The sequence below is a fragment of the Dendrobates tinctorius genome, unplaced genomic scaffold (genome assembly GCF_039654945.1).
Source record: "Dendrobates tinctorius isolate UK_male_01 unplaced genomic scaffold, ASM3965494v1 ptg000040l, whole genome shotgun sequence".
Classification (NCBI taxonomy): domain Eukaryota; kingdom Metazoa; phylum Chordata; class Amphibia; order Anura; family Dendrobatidae; genus Dendrobates; species Dendrobates tinctorius.
Window position 1 is genome coordinate 34,530,120 of NW_027361708.1, and position 24,429 is coordinate 34,554,548.

The 24,429-nt window shown below is 40.2% G+C and overlaps 1 protein-coding gene across 2 annotated transcripts in view; it reads left to right on the forward strand.

The window, feature by feature from the left end:
• CDH23 (cadherin related 23) overlaps positions 1–24,429 on the forward strand; it is a 1,761,581-nt gene that overhangs the window by 899,461 nt on the left and 837,691 nt on the right. For both annotated transcript variants that reach the window (XM_073574902.1, XM_073574903.1), the window contains exons 12-13: positions 15,340–15,489; positions 19,997–20,155. In XM_073574902.1, the coding sequence (XP_073431003.1) occupies positions 15,340–15,489; positions 19,997–20,155 (309 nt within the window). The remainder of the gene's footprint in view (positions 1–15,339; positions 15,490–19,996; positions 20,156–24,429) is intronic.

Sequence of the window (24,429 nt, forward strand, 5' to 3'; positions counted from 1 at the left end):
CCTTATTATGATTGTTATGTGGTACAACTTGTATTGTGATAGATGCAAAGTATTATGGGAAATACTGACCAGACATTTGTATGGTCATGTGTTGCTTCTCTTCACAATGCAATATTTTGACATTTGTATAATAATGCTGGCCATTTCAGGCAGCTCACCCAAAGTGGATAATTTATTGTTTCAATTTGACTGCTTCAGGAAATTTCTAAAATTTATCATAAAAATTTTTACTTTTTATTTGTTTAGAATTGATTTGTGCATCTCTAAGTGTCATAACCTTTAGTGATCTGTATGACTCATCTTCATGCCCTGCATGTTATCAGTAAATTCTACTTCAAATAAGTGATGCCAGTTTTAGCAATGCATTCATAGCGTGACTTCAGAAGATAATTTATTTTGCATGCTGATAGTAATTGTGTAAACAAGAAGATTTACTAGAGAACCAGTTGGGGGCTTGTGAACAATTTTTCTAAACCTTATTTCCTCTTCTTGAAATAACTTTTTTTGCTATATATTTGCTTTCTAACCTCTGTACATTTTTATGACTTCACAGGAAGAGTTGAGAGCAAATGCAAAACTTCTGACTGGCTTCGTACGTTCACGCTCATGCACTCACAGCCATTAGCGCTTCTTCGGGCATTTAATTGAGCAATCCTACTCAAAGAAGTTTGTTCTGAGGGAAAATTGGAAAACCTGCCGTTATATTAGAAGGAACACTATGTTGAAAACCATTGAAACAAGATGTATCGGTCCAGAAATTTCCTAGCTGTGATATGAGCAACATCCTTGCTCATTTTGATCAAAATAGCTGACTTTAAACCTTTTTTTGTTTAAGAAAGAGTTTAGAGAGATGGTGACCTTTAAACTTTAATCTGTCACTTTGTCCTTATTTATTGGAAATGGTACATATCACAGTATTGAACAACTGTAACTGTATACTTATTTACTTACCCCTTCCTTTTCTTTTCAATGTTTTATTTATTGAAATTTGGCAGTTACATCAAAAAGAAAGCAATCAACAAAGTAGCTTAAGAAATTATTATATAACCTACAAATTCCACTTTTTGGGAGTTAAACAAGTGATTTGAAATATCAATACATGGCAAAAACTATTGATTTACAGAGGTTTAAAGACAACAACAGCCTTAAAGGAACTTCCAGTAGCAAGATATATCTGGGTTCAAATCCGGGTTCCTTCCATCCACACGCCCTGGCTACATCACACATGCCATGATGTCAAACAAAGATGAAAAAAAAAAAAAACAGTATAGGGAGTAAAGGGACAGGAGGTCAAGCAGAGAAAGGAGGAAGTTGGAAGATAGGGGTGAGATATAGGGGCAGTAGGGGGAGGGGGGGTAGAGGGGAGCACTAGGCAACAAGGATTCTGTCTACACTGATAGAACCGACAAGGAGGTCACTATAGCCTTATTAGTTTTTACTAATGGATCTGAATCGGGTCCATGGGTGCCATATTCTTTCAAAAACTGAAAGAGAGCCATTCACCAGGGCAGCTATTTTGTCTACCTGATATAGCATGTCTACCTTTTCCTGTAGCTGGGATATAGATGGAGTAGTAGATGTCTTCCAGTTCATAGGTATCAGAAGTTTCTCTGCTGAAAGAATGTGTTGAGTCAACAGAGCGGTATTCTTATGTCCAGTCGGTGACAGGAAATTTAAGAGCACTATCTCCGGTGTCAATTTAAGCTTTTTGCGCACAATTTTCCCCATATAATCCTCTACCAGGTGCCAGAACTGCAGCAGGGGTGGACAAGACCACCACCTATGTAAGTAAGTTCCCTCCGAGTCCCAGCATCTCCAGCACCTAATAGAAGACCCCATCCGCCAATGAGTATTTTGTTTTGGTGTAATATACCATCTGGCGACTATTTTAAAAGAATTCTCTTGTGCTCTAACGCACTGTGATGGGCCATGAGAAAATTTATAAATGTGTGATATTTGGTTTGGGGTAAACTTGTATCCCAAATCCTTTTCCCAGTTTGTTATATAGGCTCTTTTGAGACAACAGTCAGTTATATTCAAAATCTGGTAAATAGACGACATTATCTTTTTGAGTTTATCCTTTGTTGCACAGAGAGTCTCAAATGCAGTCAGTAGGCGGGTAACGTCTGCTCTTAAAAGATACTGTGTCAAGGAGTCTCTTATAGAGCCAAATTGTATAAAGGTCAAGTTGTAAAGCCCCGGTTGTTTCTTCAGTTCCTGAAGCGAGGGGAGTGTCCCATCCATCAAGAGTCCATCAACCGCTATATTTGCCAAGGAGCCGGGTTTGATTACATCATTGTCTCGGGAATAAGATGCGTGCGGCATTATATCTGCCAATTTGAGTAAGGGGGATAGGGGGGGGATTAGAGTGTTCACCAATCCCTTCCACAATTTTAAGGTAACTTTAGTGTGTATATTAAGTAGTATTTTGTTTATGTTTTTACAAGGATACGCCAAAAAGGTGGATCTCGGGGGATAAGGTGCCAGTGCTTCCTCCACCTCAATCCACTGCTTATTGTTGGGAGACCGCAACAGGTCTACCACTCTGGTAAGCATTGCCGCTTGGTAGTACCTTACTATGTCTGGAGCACCCATCCCACCCCTTGACTTGTTTAATGTTAATGTCCTGTATGCTAAGCGGGGTTTCTGTATTTTCCAAACATATCTGCGGAATAATGTATTAATTTTAAGAAGATATGATTTGGGGATGGTTATAGGAAGCATTTGGAAGATATATATGAACTTTGGTAAGATTAGGCTCTTCAGTAAATTTTTCCTTCCCATCCACTACACATATGAGTCCCTCCATGATTTCATGGTGGTTTCTACTGAGGCAATTAGGGGGGGAATATTCAGCTGAAAAAGGTCTCTATTTGATCTTCCTATCTTTACACCTAGATATTTGATATGTTGTTTTGGCCAGGTGAATGGGTATGTATTTTTTAGTTTAGCTAAGGTAATCGGGGACATGTGTATGTCCAGCGCTTCTGACTTAGACATATTTACTTTAAAATTGGAAATTTTGATATATTGATCTATGAGATCCATCAATGTTGGGAGTCCCAGTAAAGGATTAGTCATTAAGATTAAGAGATTGACGGCAAATGCCGCTGTTTTATAGTGTGTCCTATTGATACGAATACCCTCTATTCCCTCATGTATTTGTATGGCCCTAAAGAGAAGTTCCATTGCTAGCACAAATCGTACCGGGGATAGGGGACAGCCCTGTCTTGTTCCGTTCTTTGTAGTAAATGCATCTGTTATAAAGTCGTTAAACCTAATATGTGCCTTGGGCTTATCGTACATTGCCATTACGGCTGCTATAAATGCTTCAGGTATTTTAAACTTGACCAGTACTTCCCGTAGGTATACCCAGTCCACCCTGTCAAAGGCCTTCTCTGCATCTGTTCCAAGGAGCACCAATGGGAGTTTATGATTTTTTGCGTATTGAAGAAGGTGCAATACTTTGTGGACATTATCCCTTCCCTCCCTTCCACCCACAAACCAGGTCTGATTTAAGGAAATCAGGTTTGGCAATGACTTGGCCATCCTTTTTGCCATCAGCCCTGCTAGGAGTTTTAGGTCCACATTAAGGAGAGAGATTGGCCTATAGCTACTACATAGCTCAGGGTCCTTCCCCTCTTTGTGTATTAGGGATATTCTGGCTGTAAGCATTTGGTTTGGTAATGGGTGGCCTTGTAAAACTTTGTTACAGACGTTCAATAAATGTGGAAGTAGGAGGCCAGAGAAGGATTTATAGTAAAGGGCTGAGAATCCATCTGGACCAGGTGCTTTCCCCTTCGGGCACTTTGACAGGGCGGACTGCAACTCCCCCAGTGAGAAAGGTCTAGTGAGTTGTTGTTTTTGGGAATCGGACAAGACAGGCAGGTCTAAAGTGCTTAGGAAGGACTTAGTGTCCATGCCTCTTTTAAACGCGGAATCGGCGTTATCTTCCGGACGGAGATTATATAATTTCTTATAGTAATCAAGGAATGCCCGCTCCATGTGTTCAGGATTTTGTGAGCTTAACCCTTGTTCATTCTTGATTGAGTTAATCAGCGTACATGATTGCCGTTTCCTTAGTTGTGATAGCATTAATTTGGATGCTTTGTCTCCATGGACGTTCATTCTGTTTTTCCATGTTGCATAGAGCTTAGTAGATCTTGAGTTTAATATGTCTTTAAGTTGTTGTCTGTTTGGTTGTAGCTTCTCTAGGCTATGTTGATCTATTTTATGTTTATGTGTAAGCTCGAGCTGCGATATACTATCATAAAGATCCTGGATTTCTTTTTGTTGAAGTTTATTTAGAAAGGAGGTGATAGATATCATCTCCCCTCTGACAACTGACTTATGTGCTTCCCATAGTATTTGTCAGGAAATTTCTGGTGAAGCATTTTGTTCAAAATATTGGGAAAGCACTTTGTTTATACGTGCCTGTACTTCGGTACTTCCAAGTACTGACTCATTGAGCCGACATACTCTATGTCGGGGAAAGGCGTTAGATAGTGAGAGTTTTAACAAAACCGCAGAGTGATCGGAGTAAATATTCGGGATTATTTTCACCTGTTTACTTACCCCTTCCTGACGTTTTTATTTTTTGGTCAAAATAGCAACATGAAGGCTTGGTTTTTTGGTGAAAATAAGTTAGCATAGTTTAATAAATGGCACCATTTATTAAATAAAGTATTAAATAATTTCATCATTTATTAAATAATGTATTCAAAAACAGCACCATTTATTAAATAAGGTACTGGAAAAAAAATATAACAGTAATTTCAAGGGGTTTTTTTCAGTTTCATTTTTGGTGTTCACTGTATCGTAAAAACATGTTAACTCTTCTTTTTATGCTTCAGCACTTTTAAATATAAAAAAAAATCACCAATTTTCAGACGTAGAATTTTTTTTTAATTTTACATTGGTGCATTGCTGTGACAGCTTTTTGCGGTGCAATCTATAGGGTTTTTATACTTTTTTTTATACATTTTTTGGGGTACGTTTATCTTGGAAGGCAATGTATAAAAAATGTAATATTCTAAACGTTTGAATTTTTTACCAATGTGATAACACAATGCTTATTTTTTGTATGATGAATAGAACAAGTTGGACATTTAAACTTTTATGTTTACATTTTTTTTAATATATGCTTTTTTAAAATGATCAGAACCATACCTATCATGACAACCAATTGGCACTCAAAATAACATAGCAAAGTGCTGAAGGGGTAACAGATAATGTTTCCACGTTCAATCCAATCCCAGCAGTCCAACTGTTTAGATGTTATGGTTGCTATCTACCCTGGCATTTGAAGGGTTAAACTGTTGTGATCTGTATAAGACAGTTGGCACCTGTATAGAGCAAGTACATCTCCTGATCCCTCTTCATATAACTCCTTCTGTCTTGATATCAAGAGGAGGTTATATTGTATCTTACATGCAGTATTAAAGCACTATATCTTTAGTTAAAGGGAACCTGTCACCAGGTTTTTCCCATATAAAGTGCGGAAACCACCATTAGGGCATTTTTACAGCATACGGCAATGTTGTAAAATGTCTCCAATTCCCTGAAAAAGCTTTAATTATACTCACAGATGGAAGAGGAGGTCCAATGTGAATCTATTGTCTTTATTAGAGATGGCTGAAGCCAAACAGTAAAGTCTGGGGTCCGACCGAACATCTAGTGCTCGTGCATGGACCCCGAACACAGACTTCTTTAAGAAGTCCCTGCTAATGTTTGGTTTTTCATCCCAAACACCAGATGTTTCCAACTCTGATCGGTGGCAAAATCTCTGATGCCGATCAGAGAGCTGTCAGATGACAAGCAGCTGTGACCCCGCAGTAAAAAGGTTAGCACCAGTCACAAGTGTCAGCTGATGAGAAAATACTAATCCCATCAACCTACGCCTGCTGTCACTGATAACAGCGAGAGTAGACACCTCTGATGGGAGTATTCATCAGCCGAAGCCTGTGTTTTAAATACATTTAAGAAATATGAAATGGGGGTCGCTTCTCTTCTATTTTGATAACCAGTGCAGGAAAAACTGACAGCTGCAGGTTTCAGCCATCAGCTGTCAGCTTTATCATGGCTGTTTATCATGAATAGAGGGGTCCCACACCAGTCTTTTATATTATTTAAATAAATAGTTTAAAAATGGTGTTGGGTCTCCCCATTTTTGACAACCTACCAAGCTAAAGCAAAAAGCTGGAGGCTGGTATTCTCAGACTGTTAAGAGGCCATGGATATTGCCTCCACCACCAAAAAAATAGCAGCCTGCAGCCACCCCAGAAAAGGCGCATCTATTAGATGCACCAATTTTGTCACTTTACCCAGCTCTTCACATATGCCCCATTGTGTGGCAAGTGGGGTAATGGTTTTGGGTTGATGCCATTTGTTTTAAATGTCTGTGTCTTCAATTTAAGGATTTTATTCTGACACTGTCTTTTTTACAATCTAACTATGGGGTTAGTAAGTGGGGTGTTTTATACACCTCTCCATTGCTATCTTCTGTGCTTGATGTCAACTGCCAATACAAAGCTGACAATAACTCTGCAATAACCCTACAACTATTATCCCACTTGCCAAAACACTAGGGCAAGTGAGAAGAGTGAGGCTAAGCACCATAATTGGTGCATAATATTGATGCACCATTTCTGAGAGCTGATGTTCATTTCCTGGGAGGAGAGCCAAATTTCCTGGCCCCTTTCCTGGCTATTAATATCAATCCACAGCTGTCTGTTTAGCCTTTGCTGGTTTGAAATTATGGGGTATCCTATATTGTTTTTTTCTGGGGTACCCCCATAAAATAACCAAGGAATGCTAACCAAACAGTTGTGAGCTGATATTAATAGACTGGGAACCTTTATGGCTATTGGTTCCTTCTCAGAATAATAACATCAACCATCAGCTTTCCCTCTGCTGGTAATGAAAATTAGAGAGGACCCACTTTTTTAATTTATTAACAAGAACAGGAAGGTCACATAATAGCAACTGTTTCTTTTGCTTTGCAAGTGACAGTGCCAGACTGATGAACCCCCGCGAGTGTGGCACTCAGCACTTCGGCATTCAAGAGTCCGGCACTGGAGCTATCAGTGACTTTAACTCAGGTAAGAGTTCAAAACCACTGGTCTCCCGGCAGCTGCAAGAAACCTCACAGGAAACTTTGAGGGATGTTTTAAGGTTCCTGGAGTTTTCAGCAGCTGGAACATCTATGGACTCTGAACTAAGGTAGCTTTAAGGCCGGTTTCACATTAGTGCTTTTTCAGCTCACGCACGGCCGGGGGTAGCTCCGCCCCCGAGCCGGCTCTCTGCCCGGCGTGCCCACCCCTTGCTTGTAGCGCCGCCTACTAGCGGACAGCGGCGCCTGCGATCGGCGCACCCTATCTTTAGCATAGGGTGCGCAGATCGTGCGCAGGCCGTGCGCTAGTTGCGCTTTGACCTGCGCTGCACACTTTTGACGGTGCGCCGTGTGCACCAAAATCAAACTTTTCGGATTTTGGCGCGCACGGCGCACCGTCAAAAGTGCGCAGCGCAGGTCAAAGCGCAACTAGCGCACGGCCTGCGCACGATCTGCGCACCCTATGCTAAAGATAGGGTGCGCCGATCGCAGGCGCCGCTGTCCGCTAGTAGGCGGCGCTACAAGCAAGGGGCGGGCACGCCGGGCAGAGAGCCGGCTCGGGGGCGGAGCTACCCCCGGCCGTGCGTGCGCTGAAAAAGCGCTAATGTGAAACCGGCCTTAGTGTGTATTTTACTGTACTTGTTAATAAAAAAAAAATAAATGAAAAAAACAGTGTGGGGTCCGGTGTAATTTTCATAAGCACCAGAAGGAAAGCCAACGGCTGAGGGATGAGAAGAAGCCAATAGGCATAAAGGTTCCCAGGCTATTAATATCAACTCACAGCTGTCTGCTTAGCCTTTACTGGTTATTACAGGGGAGAACATCCCCCAAAATTACATGGGATTCCCCTTATACTCGATAACCAGCATAGGCTATGCAGACAGCTGCAGGCTGAATATTGACCGCCTCCCTGAATAAAAACATCAGCTCTCAGTTGTCCCAGAAATAGAGCATCAATAAGATGTGCCAAATCTGGCACTTAGCATTGCTCTTCCCACTTGCCCTGATGCTGTGGCAAGTTGGATAAGAGTTGTGGGGTTAATGTCAGCTTTGTATTGGCACCTAACATCACACCACAGATTAGTAATGGAGAGGCATCCCATTACTAACCCCATTATATTGTAAAAAAAAAACCAGCCAGAGTAGAAACCTTTAAGTGAAAAAAAGACACTGACACCTTTATTTGAATTAATAATAAAAAAAAATCACAGTTACACATGTGGTCAAAATTGTTGGTACCCCTCATTTAATGACAGAAAAATCCACAATGGTCACAGAAATAACTTGAATCTGACGAAAGTAATAATGAATCAAAAAGCTATGAAAATGAACAAATGAAAGTCGGACATTGCTTTTCAACCATACTTCCACAGAATTTTTAAACAATAACACTCATGAAATCAGCCTGGACAGAAATGATGGTACCCGTGAAAATAATGTGACAAAAGGGACTTGTTAAATCAAGGTGTGTCCACTAATTAGCATCACAGGTGTCTACAGCCTTGGAATCAGTGAGTGGACCTGTATAGAGGGCAACAGATACTCAATGTGCTGTTTGTTGACATTGTGTGTATCACACTCAACATGGACCAGAGGAAGCAAAGGAAAGAGTTGAGTTGTCTCAGGAGAGTAGAAGGAAAATTTTAGACAAACATGTTAAAGGTCAAAGTTATAAGACCATCTCCAAGCAGCTTCATGTTCCTGTGACTACAGATGCATATATTATTCAGAAATATAAGCTCCATGGGACTGTAGCTAACCTCCCTAGATGTAGCCACAGGATGAAAATTGATGACAAATCAAAGAGATGGATCATACGAATGGCAACAAAAGAGCCCAGAAAAACTTCTAAATAGATTAAAGGTGAACTTCAAGCTTAAGGAACATCAGTGTCAGATCGCACCATCCGTCATTATATGAGCCAAAGTGGACTTCATGGGAGGCAACCAAGGAGAACACCATTATTGAAAAGAAATCATAAAAAAGCCAGACTGGAATTTAAGCCACAAAGTTTCTGGGAGAATGTCCTATGGAAAGATGAGACAAAAATTGAACTTTTTGGCAAGGCACATCAGCTCTATGTTCACATCTGGCACAAGGTGTGTAGAATCTGTGCAGGGTACTATGAAATCTCAAGAATATCAAGGGATTCTAGAGATAATTGTTCTGCCCAGTGTTAGAAAGCTTGGTCTCAGTTGTAGGTCATGGGTCTTGCAACAGGATAATGACCATTTTAATAGATTTTAGATTTATTATTACTTTTATCAGATTCAAGTTGTTTCTGTCACCATTTTGGGGTGCCAACAGTTTGGTGTGTATACTCACCTTTATGCCTAGTCCATTGAAGCCCATATCACCTGTAAAAAAGAGTAAATAATAAACAATCATATCTTTACGCCTAATACACCAGTGCCCATGTCCCCTGAAAAAGAAGAGAAAAATAAAAAACCATATGCCTCACCCGTTTGATGTGAATATAATCCATACTGTCCCATGACGATCTGCATGATCAGATGGCTCACACGGACACAGGAGCATAACTGCTCCTGCAGTGCATAATGCTGAGCTGCCATGAGAAAATTCAATGGAGTTCGAAGCTGATGAACCCCGGTAACTTCACTTATTGCACTGCTTGTTGCGTGGGAACTTTATTTCACGCTTCTGCACAGGCCGACTTCTCTTTGTCTTAGGCAAATTTCACACTAGCGATTCCTGGAGCTGCAGAGGGATGCGCACAGCCACTGTGAAGCTCTGCCCATGGCCGCACCACCTCTGGTCAGCTCCGCCTATGGGCTCATGACACTGCATGTGACCTGTGTACCCTATCTTTAGCATTGGGTATGCAGACCATGCGCAGGTATGCATTTGCCGGCACATGCGTCTTTTTGACGGTGCGCCGTGTGCACCAAAATGCAACACGGTGCGTTTGTCACAGGATGGCGCACCGTCAAAAGGACGCATGCACCGGCAAACGCATACCTGCGCATGGTCTGCATACCCAATGCTAAAGATAGGGTACGCAGGTCGCATGCAGCGTCATGCGCCCATAGGCGGAGCTGACCTGAGGAGGTGCGGCCGTGGGCAGAGCTTCAGCGTGGCCATGCGCATCTCTCCGCAGCTCCAGGAAATGCTAGTGAGAAAGTAGCCTTACTGAGGGCAGATCAAAGCACTAAAACGTGCATGTGGTGGGAAAAGCGAAAGCCAGCGCATTTGCACTACAGTACTTTGCAGCACATAAGCATTAATAACATCATGTATAAATAAAAAAGTAAAAATAAAAGTAGATGAATTACTTACACAAAAATGTGTGACAAAAATGGATTTGTTTTTAAGATAATATTTTTTAATCTTTAAAACATTATTATAACACTAGACAGTTTAAGTAAAAGAATACATATAATACAGGGTGGGCCATTTATATAGATACACCTAAATAAAATGGGAATGGTTGGTGATTTAAACTTCCTGTTTGTAGCACATTAGTATATGGGAAGGGGGAAACTTGGTGACCATAGCGGGTATTTTGAAGTCGGCCATTTTGGATCCAACTTTATTTTTTTCAATGGGAAGAGGGTCATCTGACACATCAAACTTACTGATAATTTCACAAGAAAAACAGTGGTGTGCTTGGTTTTAATGTATCTATTCTTTCATGAGTTATTTACAAGTTTATGACCACTTATAAAATGTGCTCAAAGTGCTGCCCATTGTGTTGGATTGTCAATGTAACCCTCTTATCCCACTCTTGACACACTGATCTGGATGTTATTAACCAGCCTTTCTTTTCATGTCGTTTTTGGAAAGGAAGTTGAATATTATTAAAAAAAATAGAAAAAAATGTTGACATTTATCTTGGCATGTATGTTTTGCACACCTGTTTTGCTAATTGGACAAACTGGACTGACTTTCTCAACGTCTATACTGCTTTCCGTACATTTCCTGTTATAGATTTTTTTTGGTAGGGTAAATAATTGGGGTTAAAAAAAATTGTCAAAAGTTAATTTTAGCATTTTACAAAATTTATGGTAAAAGAAAAGTAGAAATGGCAATAGATTAGGAAGTGTAAAAGAAAAGCATACCATGACTAAGAATATAAGGGCCACTAGCAATTGCAAGAGCAGCACCAGTCTTTTTGCATTTTTGTTTTTTGCTCCTCTTCTTCCCAGAACCATAACATTTTTATTTTTTGGTCAATATGGTCATGTGAAGGCTTTTTTTTTTGCGGGACAGGTTGTACTTTTGAACGACACCATTGGTTTTAACATATCAAGTACTGGAAAACGGGAAAAAAATTTCAAGTGCAGTGAAATCGCAAAAAAGTGCAATTCCACAGCTGTTTTTTTTCTTATCATGTTCACTAAATGCTAAAACTGACCTGCCATTATGATTCTCCAGGTCATTGCGAGTTGGCACCATTTTCCAAGACCTGTAGCGCTTCAATTTTTGGTGATCTGGGGCTGCGTAAAGGCTTATTTTTTGCACGCCAAGCTGAAATATTTATTGATATAATTTTGGTGTAGATACACTGTTTTGATCACCTGCTATTGCATTTTATTGCAATGTATTGGTAGATTGAGTGATTCTGAACACGTATGTGTATATTTCATATTTTTATTGCTTTATTTTTATTTCTAAAAACTTCTTTTTTTTTTACTTTTTGCATGCTTCAACAGTCTCCATGGGAGACTAGAAGCTGCAATTTGATCGCCTTTGCTACACACAAGCGATGATCAGATTGCCTCTGTGTAGCAGAAATGGTCACTTACTATGAGCGCTCACCACGGGGGACCGCTCATAGCAATCTGGCAATAACAAACACAGAGGTCTGCTGCAGTCCTCTGGTTGTCATGCCGACCCATCGGTGACCCGCGATCATGTGACGGGGTCACTGATGGGCCAGTGACGCGCTTCCTGTTATCACAAGTTAAATTCCGCTGTCAGAGACTGGCAGCAGCATTTAACTAGTTAACAGTCCCGGTGGATCATGATTTCACCCACAGCTGTTGCGGGCACATCAACTATACAGACCAGCTGTCATGTGCCTGGAAACGTGTATGATCAGCATTGGAGCCTGCACCAAACAGGAGGAATCTGACATGTACGTATTATTACAGCACATGCCGGAAAGGGGTTAATTGTCTCTAAACTCCTAAACTCTGTCTGCCCCAGCAGTATTGTTGCTAGGCAAACCTAACCCTTCACCTACTTAACTATAGTGAACATCCTCTAACAGTATGCACTAAGCATAGTACACTTACAATGCCTATCACTGTCTAATCTGCTCTATGTCCTAAATTCTATCCTATATCTAGTATGCCCACAACTGGATCTTTCCCTTAATCCCTGATCCCTATGTATGCCTAAGGCCGTTGTCAGACTTGAAAGTGCAATGCGAGAAACTTGCGCGAGTTTCTCACATCAATACCCGACACTATAGAAATACATGCAGCCGCACACTCCGGTCCCAAGTGCCGGCAGCAGTGACAGGTATTGATGCAAGAGACTCGGGTGAGTTTCTACCATTGCACTCACAATTCTGACCCTGGCCTAATACTCTGAATCTAACTCTAGGCTTTCGCTATATGCTATTGATTGTTCACATTACACATTAATCACATTGCATTACAGTAACCGTATCACTTAGTCCCTATAAAACCCTATGTGGAATCACAAATTACATTACTCACAAAATACCACATCACAACCCATATTTAAGTACACTCCTTGCAGATGTCTTCATGGGGATAGGCTTATGACGTCTCCTGTCACACCCTTGCACAGGGGAATTGTCAGTTTGAGTGAGTGTACAGCATGAGCTCAAATGACTAAGAAGGATCATTTCTGGACTTTATTTTAAAAGAAATGAAAAGTCTGTCTGCGTGCTGTGGTTTTAAATGGGCTGCTGGTACAGTTACTATCCTTTTTTATGCTGAAATTACCAAGGCTGTGTTTTTATAGCGAGCTAGAAAGGGGTTGGTTTCACTCCTAGGAGACCTCAGCGTGTTTCTCAAATTTGTACAGGGCAATTGGAAACTTTGTAATATTGACATTTGCTCCAAATCAATTATCTACGAATTAGGTTTATGATAAAAATTAGACAAGCTTGGCAAAATCATATTTCTAGGAGGAGGACAAAAGAGCACCATGCTAGAGTTGTAAAAATCTCAAAAGTAGTGACTAAAGATCAAGGAGGTATAACATGTGGATGAAAGAATCGTCTGCCTACCTTCACCAGGATTGAATGGTCCAGTGTAAGTAAGGTGATCCTATGAAGGAGATTCCTGATCCACCAAAAGATCCATAGAAGTGGCTGCAGCAGAAGATTCTGTGCACTGGAGCAGGGGGGTGGGAGCCAGTGAATGTGTGGATACTGGTGATAGACACCAGCGGCACAAAGAGAGTGCTGTACACTCCAGACAGAGGACAAGTGGAGACAGGGGAGCGTTCCCTCCTGGATAGTGGGGCTCACCTGAACCTCACCAAGAGTGGTGGCGTGCGGCGTGCACCGGCCGAGAGACGTCGCTGACAGTGCCGAGGTATCGGGGGCGTGGTCTGGGTGATGTCACCTAGAGCAGGGAACTGAACACAGGGGGTAAATCAATAATGAAAAAGTTTCCAGCTTCCAAATATACAAAAATGTATTCAAGGCATAAGAACAAGGATAAACGGACATGCCCCATCATAGCGGAAAGACACAGCAACGCGTATCGAACAATATGTTCTTTTTCAAGCTGCTTTGGGGTGAACATAATGGGAGATATATACTACCACCCACCAATCAAGTTACAACACACATGGTGTATAATCACAATAAAATTACATACCAAAAAAAAAAAAAAAACAAGCAATAGTTAAAAACAATCTAATATAAGATGTATTACCAGGTACGGCAAAATACATACATGAGCAATTCCAATGTGCAACAAAGAGAAAATATATATATATATGTACATTTCAATACTGAAACATAATCTCTTTGCGTGCATTCAATCCATTTGGGACACAGGTTTTAAGCTGAAACATCCAGAAAGCTTCTCTCATTATAAGGCGTCTTTTAAGATCACCGCCTCTCAACGGAGCACATACTTTCTCAATTCCCATCACTTGAAACAAAGATATATTTCTTTGATGTTGGAAAATAAAATGTTTGGAGGCAAAAGATATATTCTGATTGGAGCTGCCAAGAGAAATTATGTCAGTTATGTGTTCAGAAATGGACGTCTTGTGACAACCAGAGGATTATGTGTTGGGAAGTAGCTGGGATAAGTATACATTAAGGGTACGTGCACACGCTGCGGATTGGGGTGCGGATTTGGCTGCGCAGATTTTGTAAAATCCGCAGGTAAATCTGCAGGTCAAAAGACCTGCGGTTTTACCTGCAGATTGCTCTGTGGTTTTGCCCTGCGGTTTTTCATCTCCACAATGGAGGAGATGGCAAACCGCAGTGGAATCTGCAGAAAGAATTGACATGTCAATTCTTTCTGCGGTTTCAAAACCGCAGGAAAACCGCGTGGAAAAATCCGCACCGTCTGCAGTGCGGTTTTTTATTCCCATAGGGAACCGCAGCAGAATACGCAGCGTGTGCACACACCCTAATGGGGTTTTCCAGACTGAATATTAAATTCTGCAGACACTCTATGTGACAGCAGATTTTTAAATTCTGATTTCCAGTGTGTCCCCTCTGTCCTTGGCTCGAGTGGTCATCATGAAAATTCAAGTATGCAATTTGCATATTCAGAGTCACATGCTAACTAGTTTTCATTTGTTTCTGTCAATATATCATTGAGAGAAACAGGAAACAATGCTAGTTGGCTTGTGACTGCCAGTATGCAAATCAAATACTAGCTGTTATGTGACAACTTTACAAGCTGGCAATAAGGGTAAATCCTGACATAGTGCATGCTGCCCATTCTCAGGATTTGGTAATCTGCAACTACATAAAGTGAATGCACAATTTGTTATCAGTCCAGAAATCACCCTTTAATGATCTGCCCCATTGAGCTTAAGTTTTGCATAATAGTGATGTGTATGCATTTTTTATGTTTCTTTATACCGTTGTGAAGAGAATGGATGGAACAAACATAAGAATAGATGAATGGATAAATGTATGCATGAATGAGTTTTCAAAAATATCCTTAATTAATCAATGTCTTGTGTGTTGGTAATATTTTTTCTATTGGTATTTAATGTCTTGTGTTGGTCTAATTATATTGTTTCTTATTAACCAGGGTGTCAACAGTGCCTTTGAAGTTTACCTTGTTGGAAACAATTCCAACCACTTTATCATTTCTCCGACTTCTGTCGAAGGAAAGGCGGATATCCGTGTGAGAGTTGCTGTACCACTGGACTACGAGACAATTCCACGCTATCAATTTTCAGTAAGATTTACTGTTTAATAAACAATTTGATAATGGGCTTTATTTGAATTAATTTGTAGGACCATTAAGGAGCATTTTATATGTACACTATTTTATACTTGTTTTACTTTTAAGACCCTTCTAAAATTTGTTTAGTAGACCTGACAAACTGTGAATAAATTAAACAAGCTCCTAGGCAGCTTTCCGTACAATTTCCACTTACTTTTCATCATAGTGTGAACTGACGTTTTTTAAAATTTGATACACAACAGAGCCACACATGGCAGTTAATATTAAACATGCTTAGAAATTTTGAAAATACAATATTTGAAAAAAATATTAAATTCTCCATTTTTACTTGATTGTCACTAGATATGTTGGCACTTTGCAACCATTAACAATGGGTTAGTCCATTTTTTTCACTATTTTAATAAATAAGCTATATCTCATGATAAAAGAGCTAATCATATACAGTTGTGTGAAAAAGTGTTTCCCCCCTTAAAACATGAAGCAACTGTGGTTTATCACATCTTTGGGAAGCAGAGTTCAAATTCCCTAGCCACATGCAGGCCTGATTACTGCCACACCTGCTCTAACTGAAGAAATCAACTAAATAGGACCTGCTTGACAAAGTGAAGTAGACCTAAAGATCCTCAAAAGCTAAACATCATGCTGCGATCCAAAGAAATTCTAGAACAAATGAGAAACAAAGTAATTGAGATCTATCTGTGTGGAAAAGGTTATAAAGCCATTTTCAAGCTTCAGAACTACAGCAAACCACAGTGAGTGCCATTATCCACAAATGGCAAAAACATGGGCCAATGGTGAAACTTCCCAGGAGTGGGATCATCTCCAAGATCTCCAAGACTTTTGGGAGATTACTCTGTGGATTAATGAGACAAAAGTTGAACTTTTTGGAAGGTTTATGTCCCATAATGCTTCTTAGGGGGTACTCTGCCCCATGGTCTGTGGGTAAAACTTGTAACCTGCTTCTTAGGGGTTCTCTGCCCCATGGTCTTTGGTTGAAATTTGTATACTGCTTCTAGGGGGTACTCCAACCCATGGCCTGTGGGTGAAATTTGTAAGCTGCTAATGTAGGGGTACTCTGCCCCATGGTCTATGGGTGAAATTTGTAAGCTGCTTCTCGGGGGGTACACTGCCCATTATCTGTGGGTGTAATTTCTAAGCTGCTTCATAGGGGATACTCTGCCCCATGGCCTATGGGTGAACTTTGTAATTTGATAAAGTGCAGGTACTCTGTCCCATGCTCTGTGGGTGAAATTTTTAACTGGACTGGAGTAGCTAGCCTCAGTCTCTGTGAGGGCACTGGTAATATTTTTATGTTATTCATTTACTTCCCATTTTTCAAATGATTGCTATGGTGACAGAACCCCTTTAAGTCATTTAGCTATTCACATTTTTTTTTCAGGGCAATTGTCCTGCTATTACCCTCATTTACCTTCCTTTTTCACCCCACTGTCCCTCACTATGACCATTTTACAGCCATTTTAAAGTACCATAGTTCGGGTCCCCATTGACTTCTATTGGGTTCGGGTTCACAGTCAAGTTCAGATTATCCACGGGTTCTTGTCTTATCACCTAACGCAAGTGATATCAATAGTAGCTCTTAGGAAATGATTCCTAAGTTTAGCTTTCCCTGTGTGCTAGTGCTTCAAACTGGTAAAAAGCTGGCATAGTTTTGCAGAGGTCTGCACTGTTAAAAAGGACATGTTTGCTATCTGACAAAGAGGGCTGTAAAAGTTTTATAGAGCATAAATGCTTCTTCCGACCAACATCGCCATTACCTGCCGTCTGCTTCGGTTGTATTTTTTATAGCATCTTGCATTTCTCAGTCATAAATCCGCAGTGTTAGAATAAGTCGGTAGCAATTGCTTTTAGCAACTAAGGATAAAAGATCTGGTTTAAAACACCAATGAGAGGAATCTAAAAGAGAACTTCAAGCTGTCGCTAGTTCAGACTATCTTGCTGATAAGTAAAAAGTAGGACAAATATATGTATATATATTTATATACAGTGGGAAAAAAGTATTTAGTCAGCCATGAAATTGACATCATAGGTAGACCACAACTATGAGAGTCAAAATGAGAAAACAGTTTCAGAAAATCACCATGTCTGATTTGGCAAGATTTATTTTACAAATTATGGTGGAAAAGAAGTATTTAGTCATTAACAAAAGTTCATCTCAGTATTTTGTTTCATATCCTTTGTTGGCACACACTGTTGATGATATGTTGGCCCATTCCTCCATGCAGATCTCCTCTAGATCAGTGATGTTTTGGGCCTGTCGCTGGGCCACACAGCCTTTCAAATCCTTCCAAAGGTTTTCTATGGGGTTGAGACTTGGAGACTGGCTAGGCCACTCCAGGACCTTCATATGCTGCTTACAAAGCCACTTCTTTGTTGCCCTGGTGGTGTGCTTGGGATTATTATCGTGCTGAAAGACCCATCGACGTTTCATCTTCAGTGCCCTTGCTGGAAGGAGGTTTGCACTCAATATCTTACGATCCATGGCCCCATTTATTCTTTCATGTACATGGATCAGTTGTCCTGGTCCCTTTGCAGAGAAACAGAGCCAAAGCATGATGTTGCCAACCCCATGCTTCACAGTAGAAATGGTGTTCTTTGGATGCAACTCATCATTCTGTCTCCTCCAAACACGACGAGTTTTGTTTCTACCAAAGAGTTATGCTTTGGTTTCATCAGACCATATGACATTCTCCCAATTCTCTTCTGTATAATCTAAAGGCTCTCTTGCAAACTTCAGACGGGCCCGGACATGTGCTAGCTTAAGCAGGGGGACACATCTGTCACTGCAGGATCTGAGTCCCTGGTAGCGTAGTTTGTTACTGATGGTAGCCTTTGTTGCGGTGGTCCCAGCTCTATGCAGGTCATTCAATAGGCCCCCCCGTGTGGTTCTTGGATTTTTGCTCACTGTTCGTGTGATCGTTTTGACCCCACAGCATGAGATCTTGCATGGAGCCCCAGATCGAGGGAGATTATCAGTATTTTATGTCTTCCATTTTCTTATTATTGCTCCCACAGTTGATTTCATCACACCAAGCTGCTTGCCTATTGCATTTTCAGTTTCCCCAGCCTAGTGCAGGCTGCAGTTTTGTTTCTGGTGTCCTTCGACAGCTCTTTGGTCTTCACCATATTAGAGTTTGGAGTGTGACTGTTTGAGGTTGTGGACAGGTGTCTTTTATACTGATAACAAGTTCAAACAGGTGTAATTACTACAGGTAATGAGTGGAGGACAAAGGAGCCTCTTAAAGAAGAAGTTACAGGTCTGTGAGAGCCAGAAATCTGGCATGTTTTTAGGTGACCAATACTCATTTTCCACCATAATTTGCAAAATAAATCTTGCCAAATCAGACAAGGTGATTTTCTGGATTTGTTTTCTCATTTTGACTCTCATAGTTGTGGTCTTCTTATGTTGTCAATTGCAGGCCTCTCTCATCTTTTTAAGTGCAAGAACTTGCACAATTGGTGGCTGACTAAATGCTATTTTTCTCCACTGTATACATATATCTAGATTGAGAGACTGCTACTTGTTTTTTCTTCCAGTAATTTACACGTTTTACAATAAATCTGATAACACTTGTTGTTAGAAATGTTCCGATATTTAAAATTTAAAAGTGCTGTTCAAGTTTCAGAGGATTCTCAACATCTGACACCTCCCTATTACTATCCCCAGGGCTTGATGCCAGCTGTGTTTTTTGACAAATCACAGCTGATATCAACCCCAACTACCATTACCCCAATTGCCAACACACCAGGGCATCAGGAAGTATTATTTGTTACATTTCCAATATATACAGGGTGCAACTCCTTTCAGTTTGTGAAGCCAGACTACATTTCATAACACTTTAATACATATTTTGTAATTGCAATGCTCAGTAAGTCAGGAAATTATTGCTGTTTAATCCAGACCTAATTAGTTTGGGTTACTGTGAAAACAATTCTTAGGTCATGTTCACACGTTCAGTAATTGGTCAGTTTTTTACATCAACATTTGTAATCTAAGACCAGCAGTGGATGGAAAATTCAGAAGTGGTGAAACGTTTCTATTATACTTTCCCTCTGATTGTTCCATCCTCACCTAATTTTAGCTCACAAATACTGATGTAAAATAGTGATCAAATACTGACCGCATAAACGTGGCTTCAGAGAAATAGTGGCAAAGGCAATAAAATGGGATTTGTATTTATTAAATAAATCCTAAAAAAATAAATTTAATGAGGGAAATAGATTAGATAAAGAGACATCATTACAGTTGTGAAACCATAAGAAAAATAGTACTGGTAGGTAGTACTTCTGGCATCAATAAGTTGAGAATTAATTCTGAGAGGTGTCCAACCCTTTTATCTTCTCTATAAGGCTGTCATGCTGTAATGACACTCTAGTCCCTCAGAAGGGTTAATTATGAAGTAGGCAGTAAATGCTTCATATTTAATATGGTTTTATTTCTTTATTCCTAGAAGAATGTAACATAGTTTCTATTTTGCAGTTGTTTGCAAATGAAAGTGTCTTGGACCATGTGGGATTTTCCCAGGTGAAAATTAACCTGATCAACGAAAATGATAACCGTCCTATCTTCAGCCAAGCGCTCTACAACATCTCTTTGTATGAGAATGTTACTGTGGGAACCACGATTCTCCAAGTTTCCGTGAGTGACATTTTATACATTACGTTCCAGGTTATTGTGTTACTGTTTACTTAGTTTCGGTCCTCACATGAATTCTGCCGGTGAGGTTAGAATTCTTAACCAGGTTTTATAAAGAAGTAGAAATTTCAGGCATGAATGACAAAGTGCTTGGTTGTTATACAAGAATGCATAATCAAGTTTCAGCTTGCGATATTCGCTGTTTCCTTCACTTTTTAATTTTTTTTATGCCCATTACAAATGGAATAGGTAAGATGATATTACCCTGCTTATGATCAGTAGCATAAATCATATTTCTCCAGTACAGTGTGCCGTATACAGGAAAGATACAGAACACACTTGACAATATTGGGAATCACGAAACGCTGAAAAACAAGTCTAAAATATATTTTTCACATTTTCTCTTTAAACTGTAAGTCTCTTGCCATATAAATGTGTAGATATATAGATGTGTAATTGTGATAGTAAGACTTGGTGCTGACGCTGAGGGATGGATTTAAGTACCTGACTGAATGTCATTTTAAGCCATTTATATTTGACAAATAGTGCGGGTACATCTATGTGGATGAAATCCAAAAGCATCGAAGTTGCTTTTTTTTCTAGTGTTGGAATTGATTTCATACATTGGCTTACATGCAGAGAACTGTAAAGTAGAAAAATAGCTCTTCCTGATGTTATATTTCTGAAGGTTGATCCACAGTTTTGAAGCGTTGTATTAGCTTGGACTTGACTATACGTAGCACATTGAGACCGTGATACATTTTTTCTAACACCATCTAGGTATCTTATATAACCAGATGAAATTGAAAGCTGAAACCTTGAATCCAAGGACAACATTATATTTCACATAAAAAAAACCTTGTCCTATCTTATAATATGTGGAATTATGAACGTTGCTCCCTTCAGATAAGTTATACATTGGGGTTTGTTGAGAAAAGAGTAACATTTAGGAAGGCGTTTTTACTTGCCCTTATGTTACCCACTATTGCCTGGATACAGTATATGCTGCCCATCTTGAGAAGATGGGTTGCAAACTCCCCCATGTGAATGGAGCCATGTTGTGCATGCTTGTCCTCCACTTGATTCAGTAATATTGGACTTGCAGACCTTTTTTTTAGTTTACTTAGGATTGATTTCTGGCTTTTGTGAAGAAAAAAAGGTCAGAAATGACGGAACTATCCACTGAATTTGGAAATATTATAATTTATAAAGTGTTTGTAAAAGCAAAGCAACTTTATAAAAAAACAGCAACTTTTGAATGTAATTATCAAAAGTCCCCTTTGTTCTAAAGAACAGAGTGAGTTTACATTTTTCGCGTTACTGCTTGTGGTTACCAGCCATCGTTGTAGTCTAGCAGAGGTGGTGTCATGACGGGTGTCTCGTGGCCAGGTACCTTGACTTAGCTCCTGAATCTTCCCTCAGTCTGTATCCTTCCCCCACTCAGGGAAGAGGAGAGTAATAGTATACGGTAATACACAAACCAGACTAACAAGGTATTACAATCAGGAGTAATGAAAAATACCAAACACACAAATGTACTCACATATGTAACAGAGGAATACACTGAGGAGTGGAGGATAGGGTTAAATCAAAGTATGAGAAGAAATGGAATTATCATACATTCAAAACCTAGCAACAGTCACAGATAAATCCACCAAATGCGTTCTCCAATAACAACCACCAGCCATGCAGCATAAGCTAGGTCTGACAATGAGTGCTAGCCAGGGCCTGGTATATATAGGAGATGAGAGTGGCTAACAATGCAAATTGAGAGCCTAAATGCTCTAGGAGCTCTCAACAGAGCAGATTAACCCCTGCACTGCCAAAAGATATTTACAAAGATTAATAAGAAGGTGAAGTGCTTCTAATCCATGCAGAAGTAGAAGAAATCAGATGCCGTGGGCTTCTTGCTCCTCTCTGTTGCGGTAAACCCGTGACAGGTGGTTGACCATGCACAGTGTTTACATTGTGTTTCTTATAGAGCAAGTAAGTTTTTCTCTGAAGCTATCAAATCCTATAAAGCTTGTTTTGGACTTCATGCGCTGCTTAACATAATGCACAATTACTGATGTATTGAAAGATCAATGTTTTTATTCCCCACGCGTTTCGAAGCATAAACTACTTCTTCCTCAGGTTATGTCATCCCCTGAGGAAGAAGTAGTTTATGCTTCAAAACGCGTTGGGAATAAAAACATTGATCTTTTAATACATCAGTAATTGTGCATTATGTTAAGCAGCGCACGAAGTCCCAAAAAAGCTCCATAGGATTTGAGGTGTCGACGGTCACTTGTTTGACCCTTGGACGTGCAGCAGCTGATTACTAACTCTATGTGCTTTAACTCTCCTACAGCAGGTGAGTAGATTATACAAACGTTTATAGTTTTATCATCGGATAAGACCCTATTTGCACTTTTTTGTTCCTATAGTGCAAAATATTGAAATTTCTCTGAAGCTAGTCAGATCACTGGAGCGTACTTTTATTTCCAGATGGGGCCAGTTTTGGTGGAACTCAGCTCCTCTAATGCTGTACAGGTAAATCTGGATAGTACACAGTTTGTGCCAGTGCCACAATAATGACGCTGGTCTGAACTGCCTTCATTCATGAAACACAAAGGTGAAAAGAACCCTTTGTTGGAATTCAAGCTTTCTAAGTTGATAATTAGGCCACTTTTTGCAATGGTCAATATAGATGTGTTGGTATTTTGCATCAATATTTGAAAACCCAAACCGGAGTGGTTCCAAAGAATGTAAGATGTACAAATCTTTCTAGTAAACCTTTTCTCAATGTTGATTCTACTCTTGGTTTTAACGTATAACTGATCCAATCTGCTGACCGAAATACTGATGTCGTAACATGTGATCGCAGTAGTCATGTGTTTACACTATGTTGATATAGAATGAACTGTGGTGAACAAAGGATACATTGATGTGGAAGCAACATGTCTGAAAATGTCTGAAAATGCTATTAATCTGCAGATATAGGATTAATCTGCAGGTTAATAGCATTAAGAAGTTGCATGGCCACTCTAAGCCCTTAGAGAAAGCCAGTTCCCCCAGCAAAATGCGCGTCAGGGACCTTATCTCCAACTTAAATGGCCTCAGAATAATAATGGCGCAATTTGTCTAGTTGCCGCACACAACTCCCATTCCTGTTGGATCTCTGACTGAGACGCGGGTAATTAAACTCAGGGACTAGCATGCTAATTCACACCCCCACACGGTCTCCTGACACAGGACCCGTAAATTTCCCTGGAGAGTAGCATGACTGATCAGCGCGCTTCTCCCCTATAATTTACACTTACCAGAGGGCGGTGCAACTATCCATCTGCTATAGCTTGCAGCAGCGCAACAAGCAGAGCGTTTCAAATTGCAGTGCTGACAACCTCCACAGCCAACACCAACAGGTAGATCAGGAATCATTGGCATCTATATTCATTTACCAGCAGTTTCATAGTTCCATAATTATTAATCCTCTGGTAATTCAGGAACTAATAATAACTATAAAAGTGCTTTTTAATACAAGCCCTTAAATGAATTCACATAAAGGAATGTACAGTGGGGAAAAAAAGTATTTAGTCAGTCAGCAATAGTGCAAGTTCCACCACTTAAAAAGATGAGAGGCATCTGTAATTTACATCATAGGTAGACCTCAACTATGGGAGACAAACTGAGAAAAAAAAATCCAGAAAATCACATTGTCTGTTTTTTTTTCATTTTATTTGCATATTATGGTGGAAAATAAGTATTTGGTCAGAAAAAAGCAATCAAGATTTCTGGCTCTCACAGACCTGTAACTTCTTCTTTAAGAGTCTCCTCTTTCCTCCACTCATTACCTGTAGTAATGGCACCTGTTTAAACTTGTTATCAGTATAAAAAGACACCTGTGCACACCCTCAAACAGTCTGACTCCAAACTCCACTATGGTGAAGACCAAAGAGCTGTCAAAGGACACCAGAAACAAAATTGTAGCCCTGCACCAGGCTGGGAAGACTGAATCTGCAATAGCCAACCAGCTTGGAGTGAAGAAATCAACTGTGGGAGCAATAATTAGAAAATGGAAGACATACAAGACCACTGATAATCTCCCTCGATCTGGTGCTCCACGCAAAATCCCACCCCGTGGGGTCAGAATGATCACAAGAACGGTGAGCAAAAATCCCAGAACCACGCGGGGGGACCTAGTGAATGAACTGCAGAGAGCTGGGACCAATGTAACAAGGCCTACCATAGGTAACACACTACGCCACCATGGACTCAGATCCTGCAGTGCCAGACGT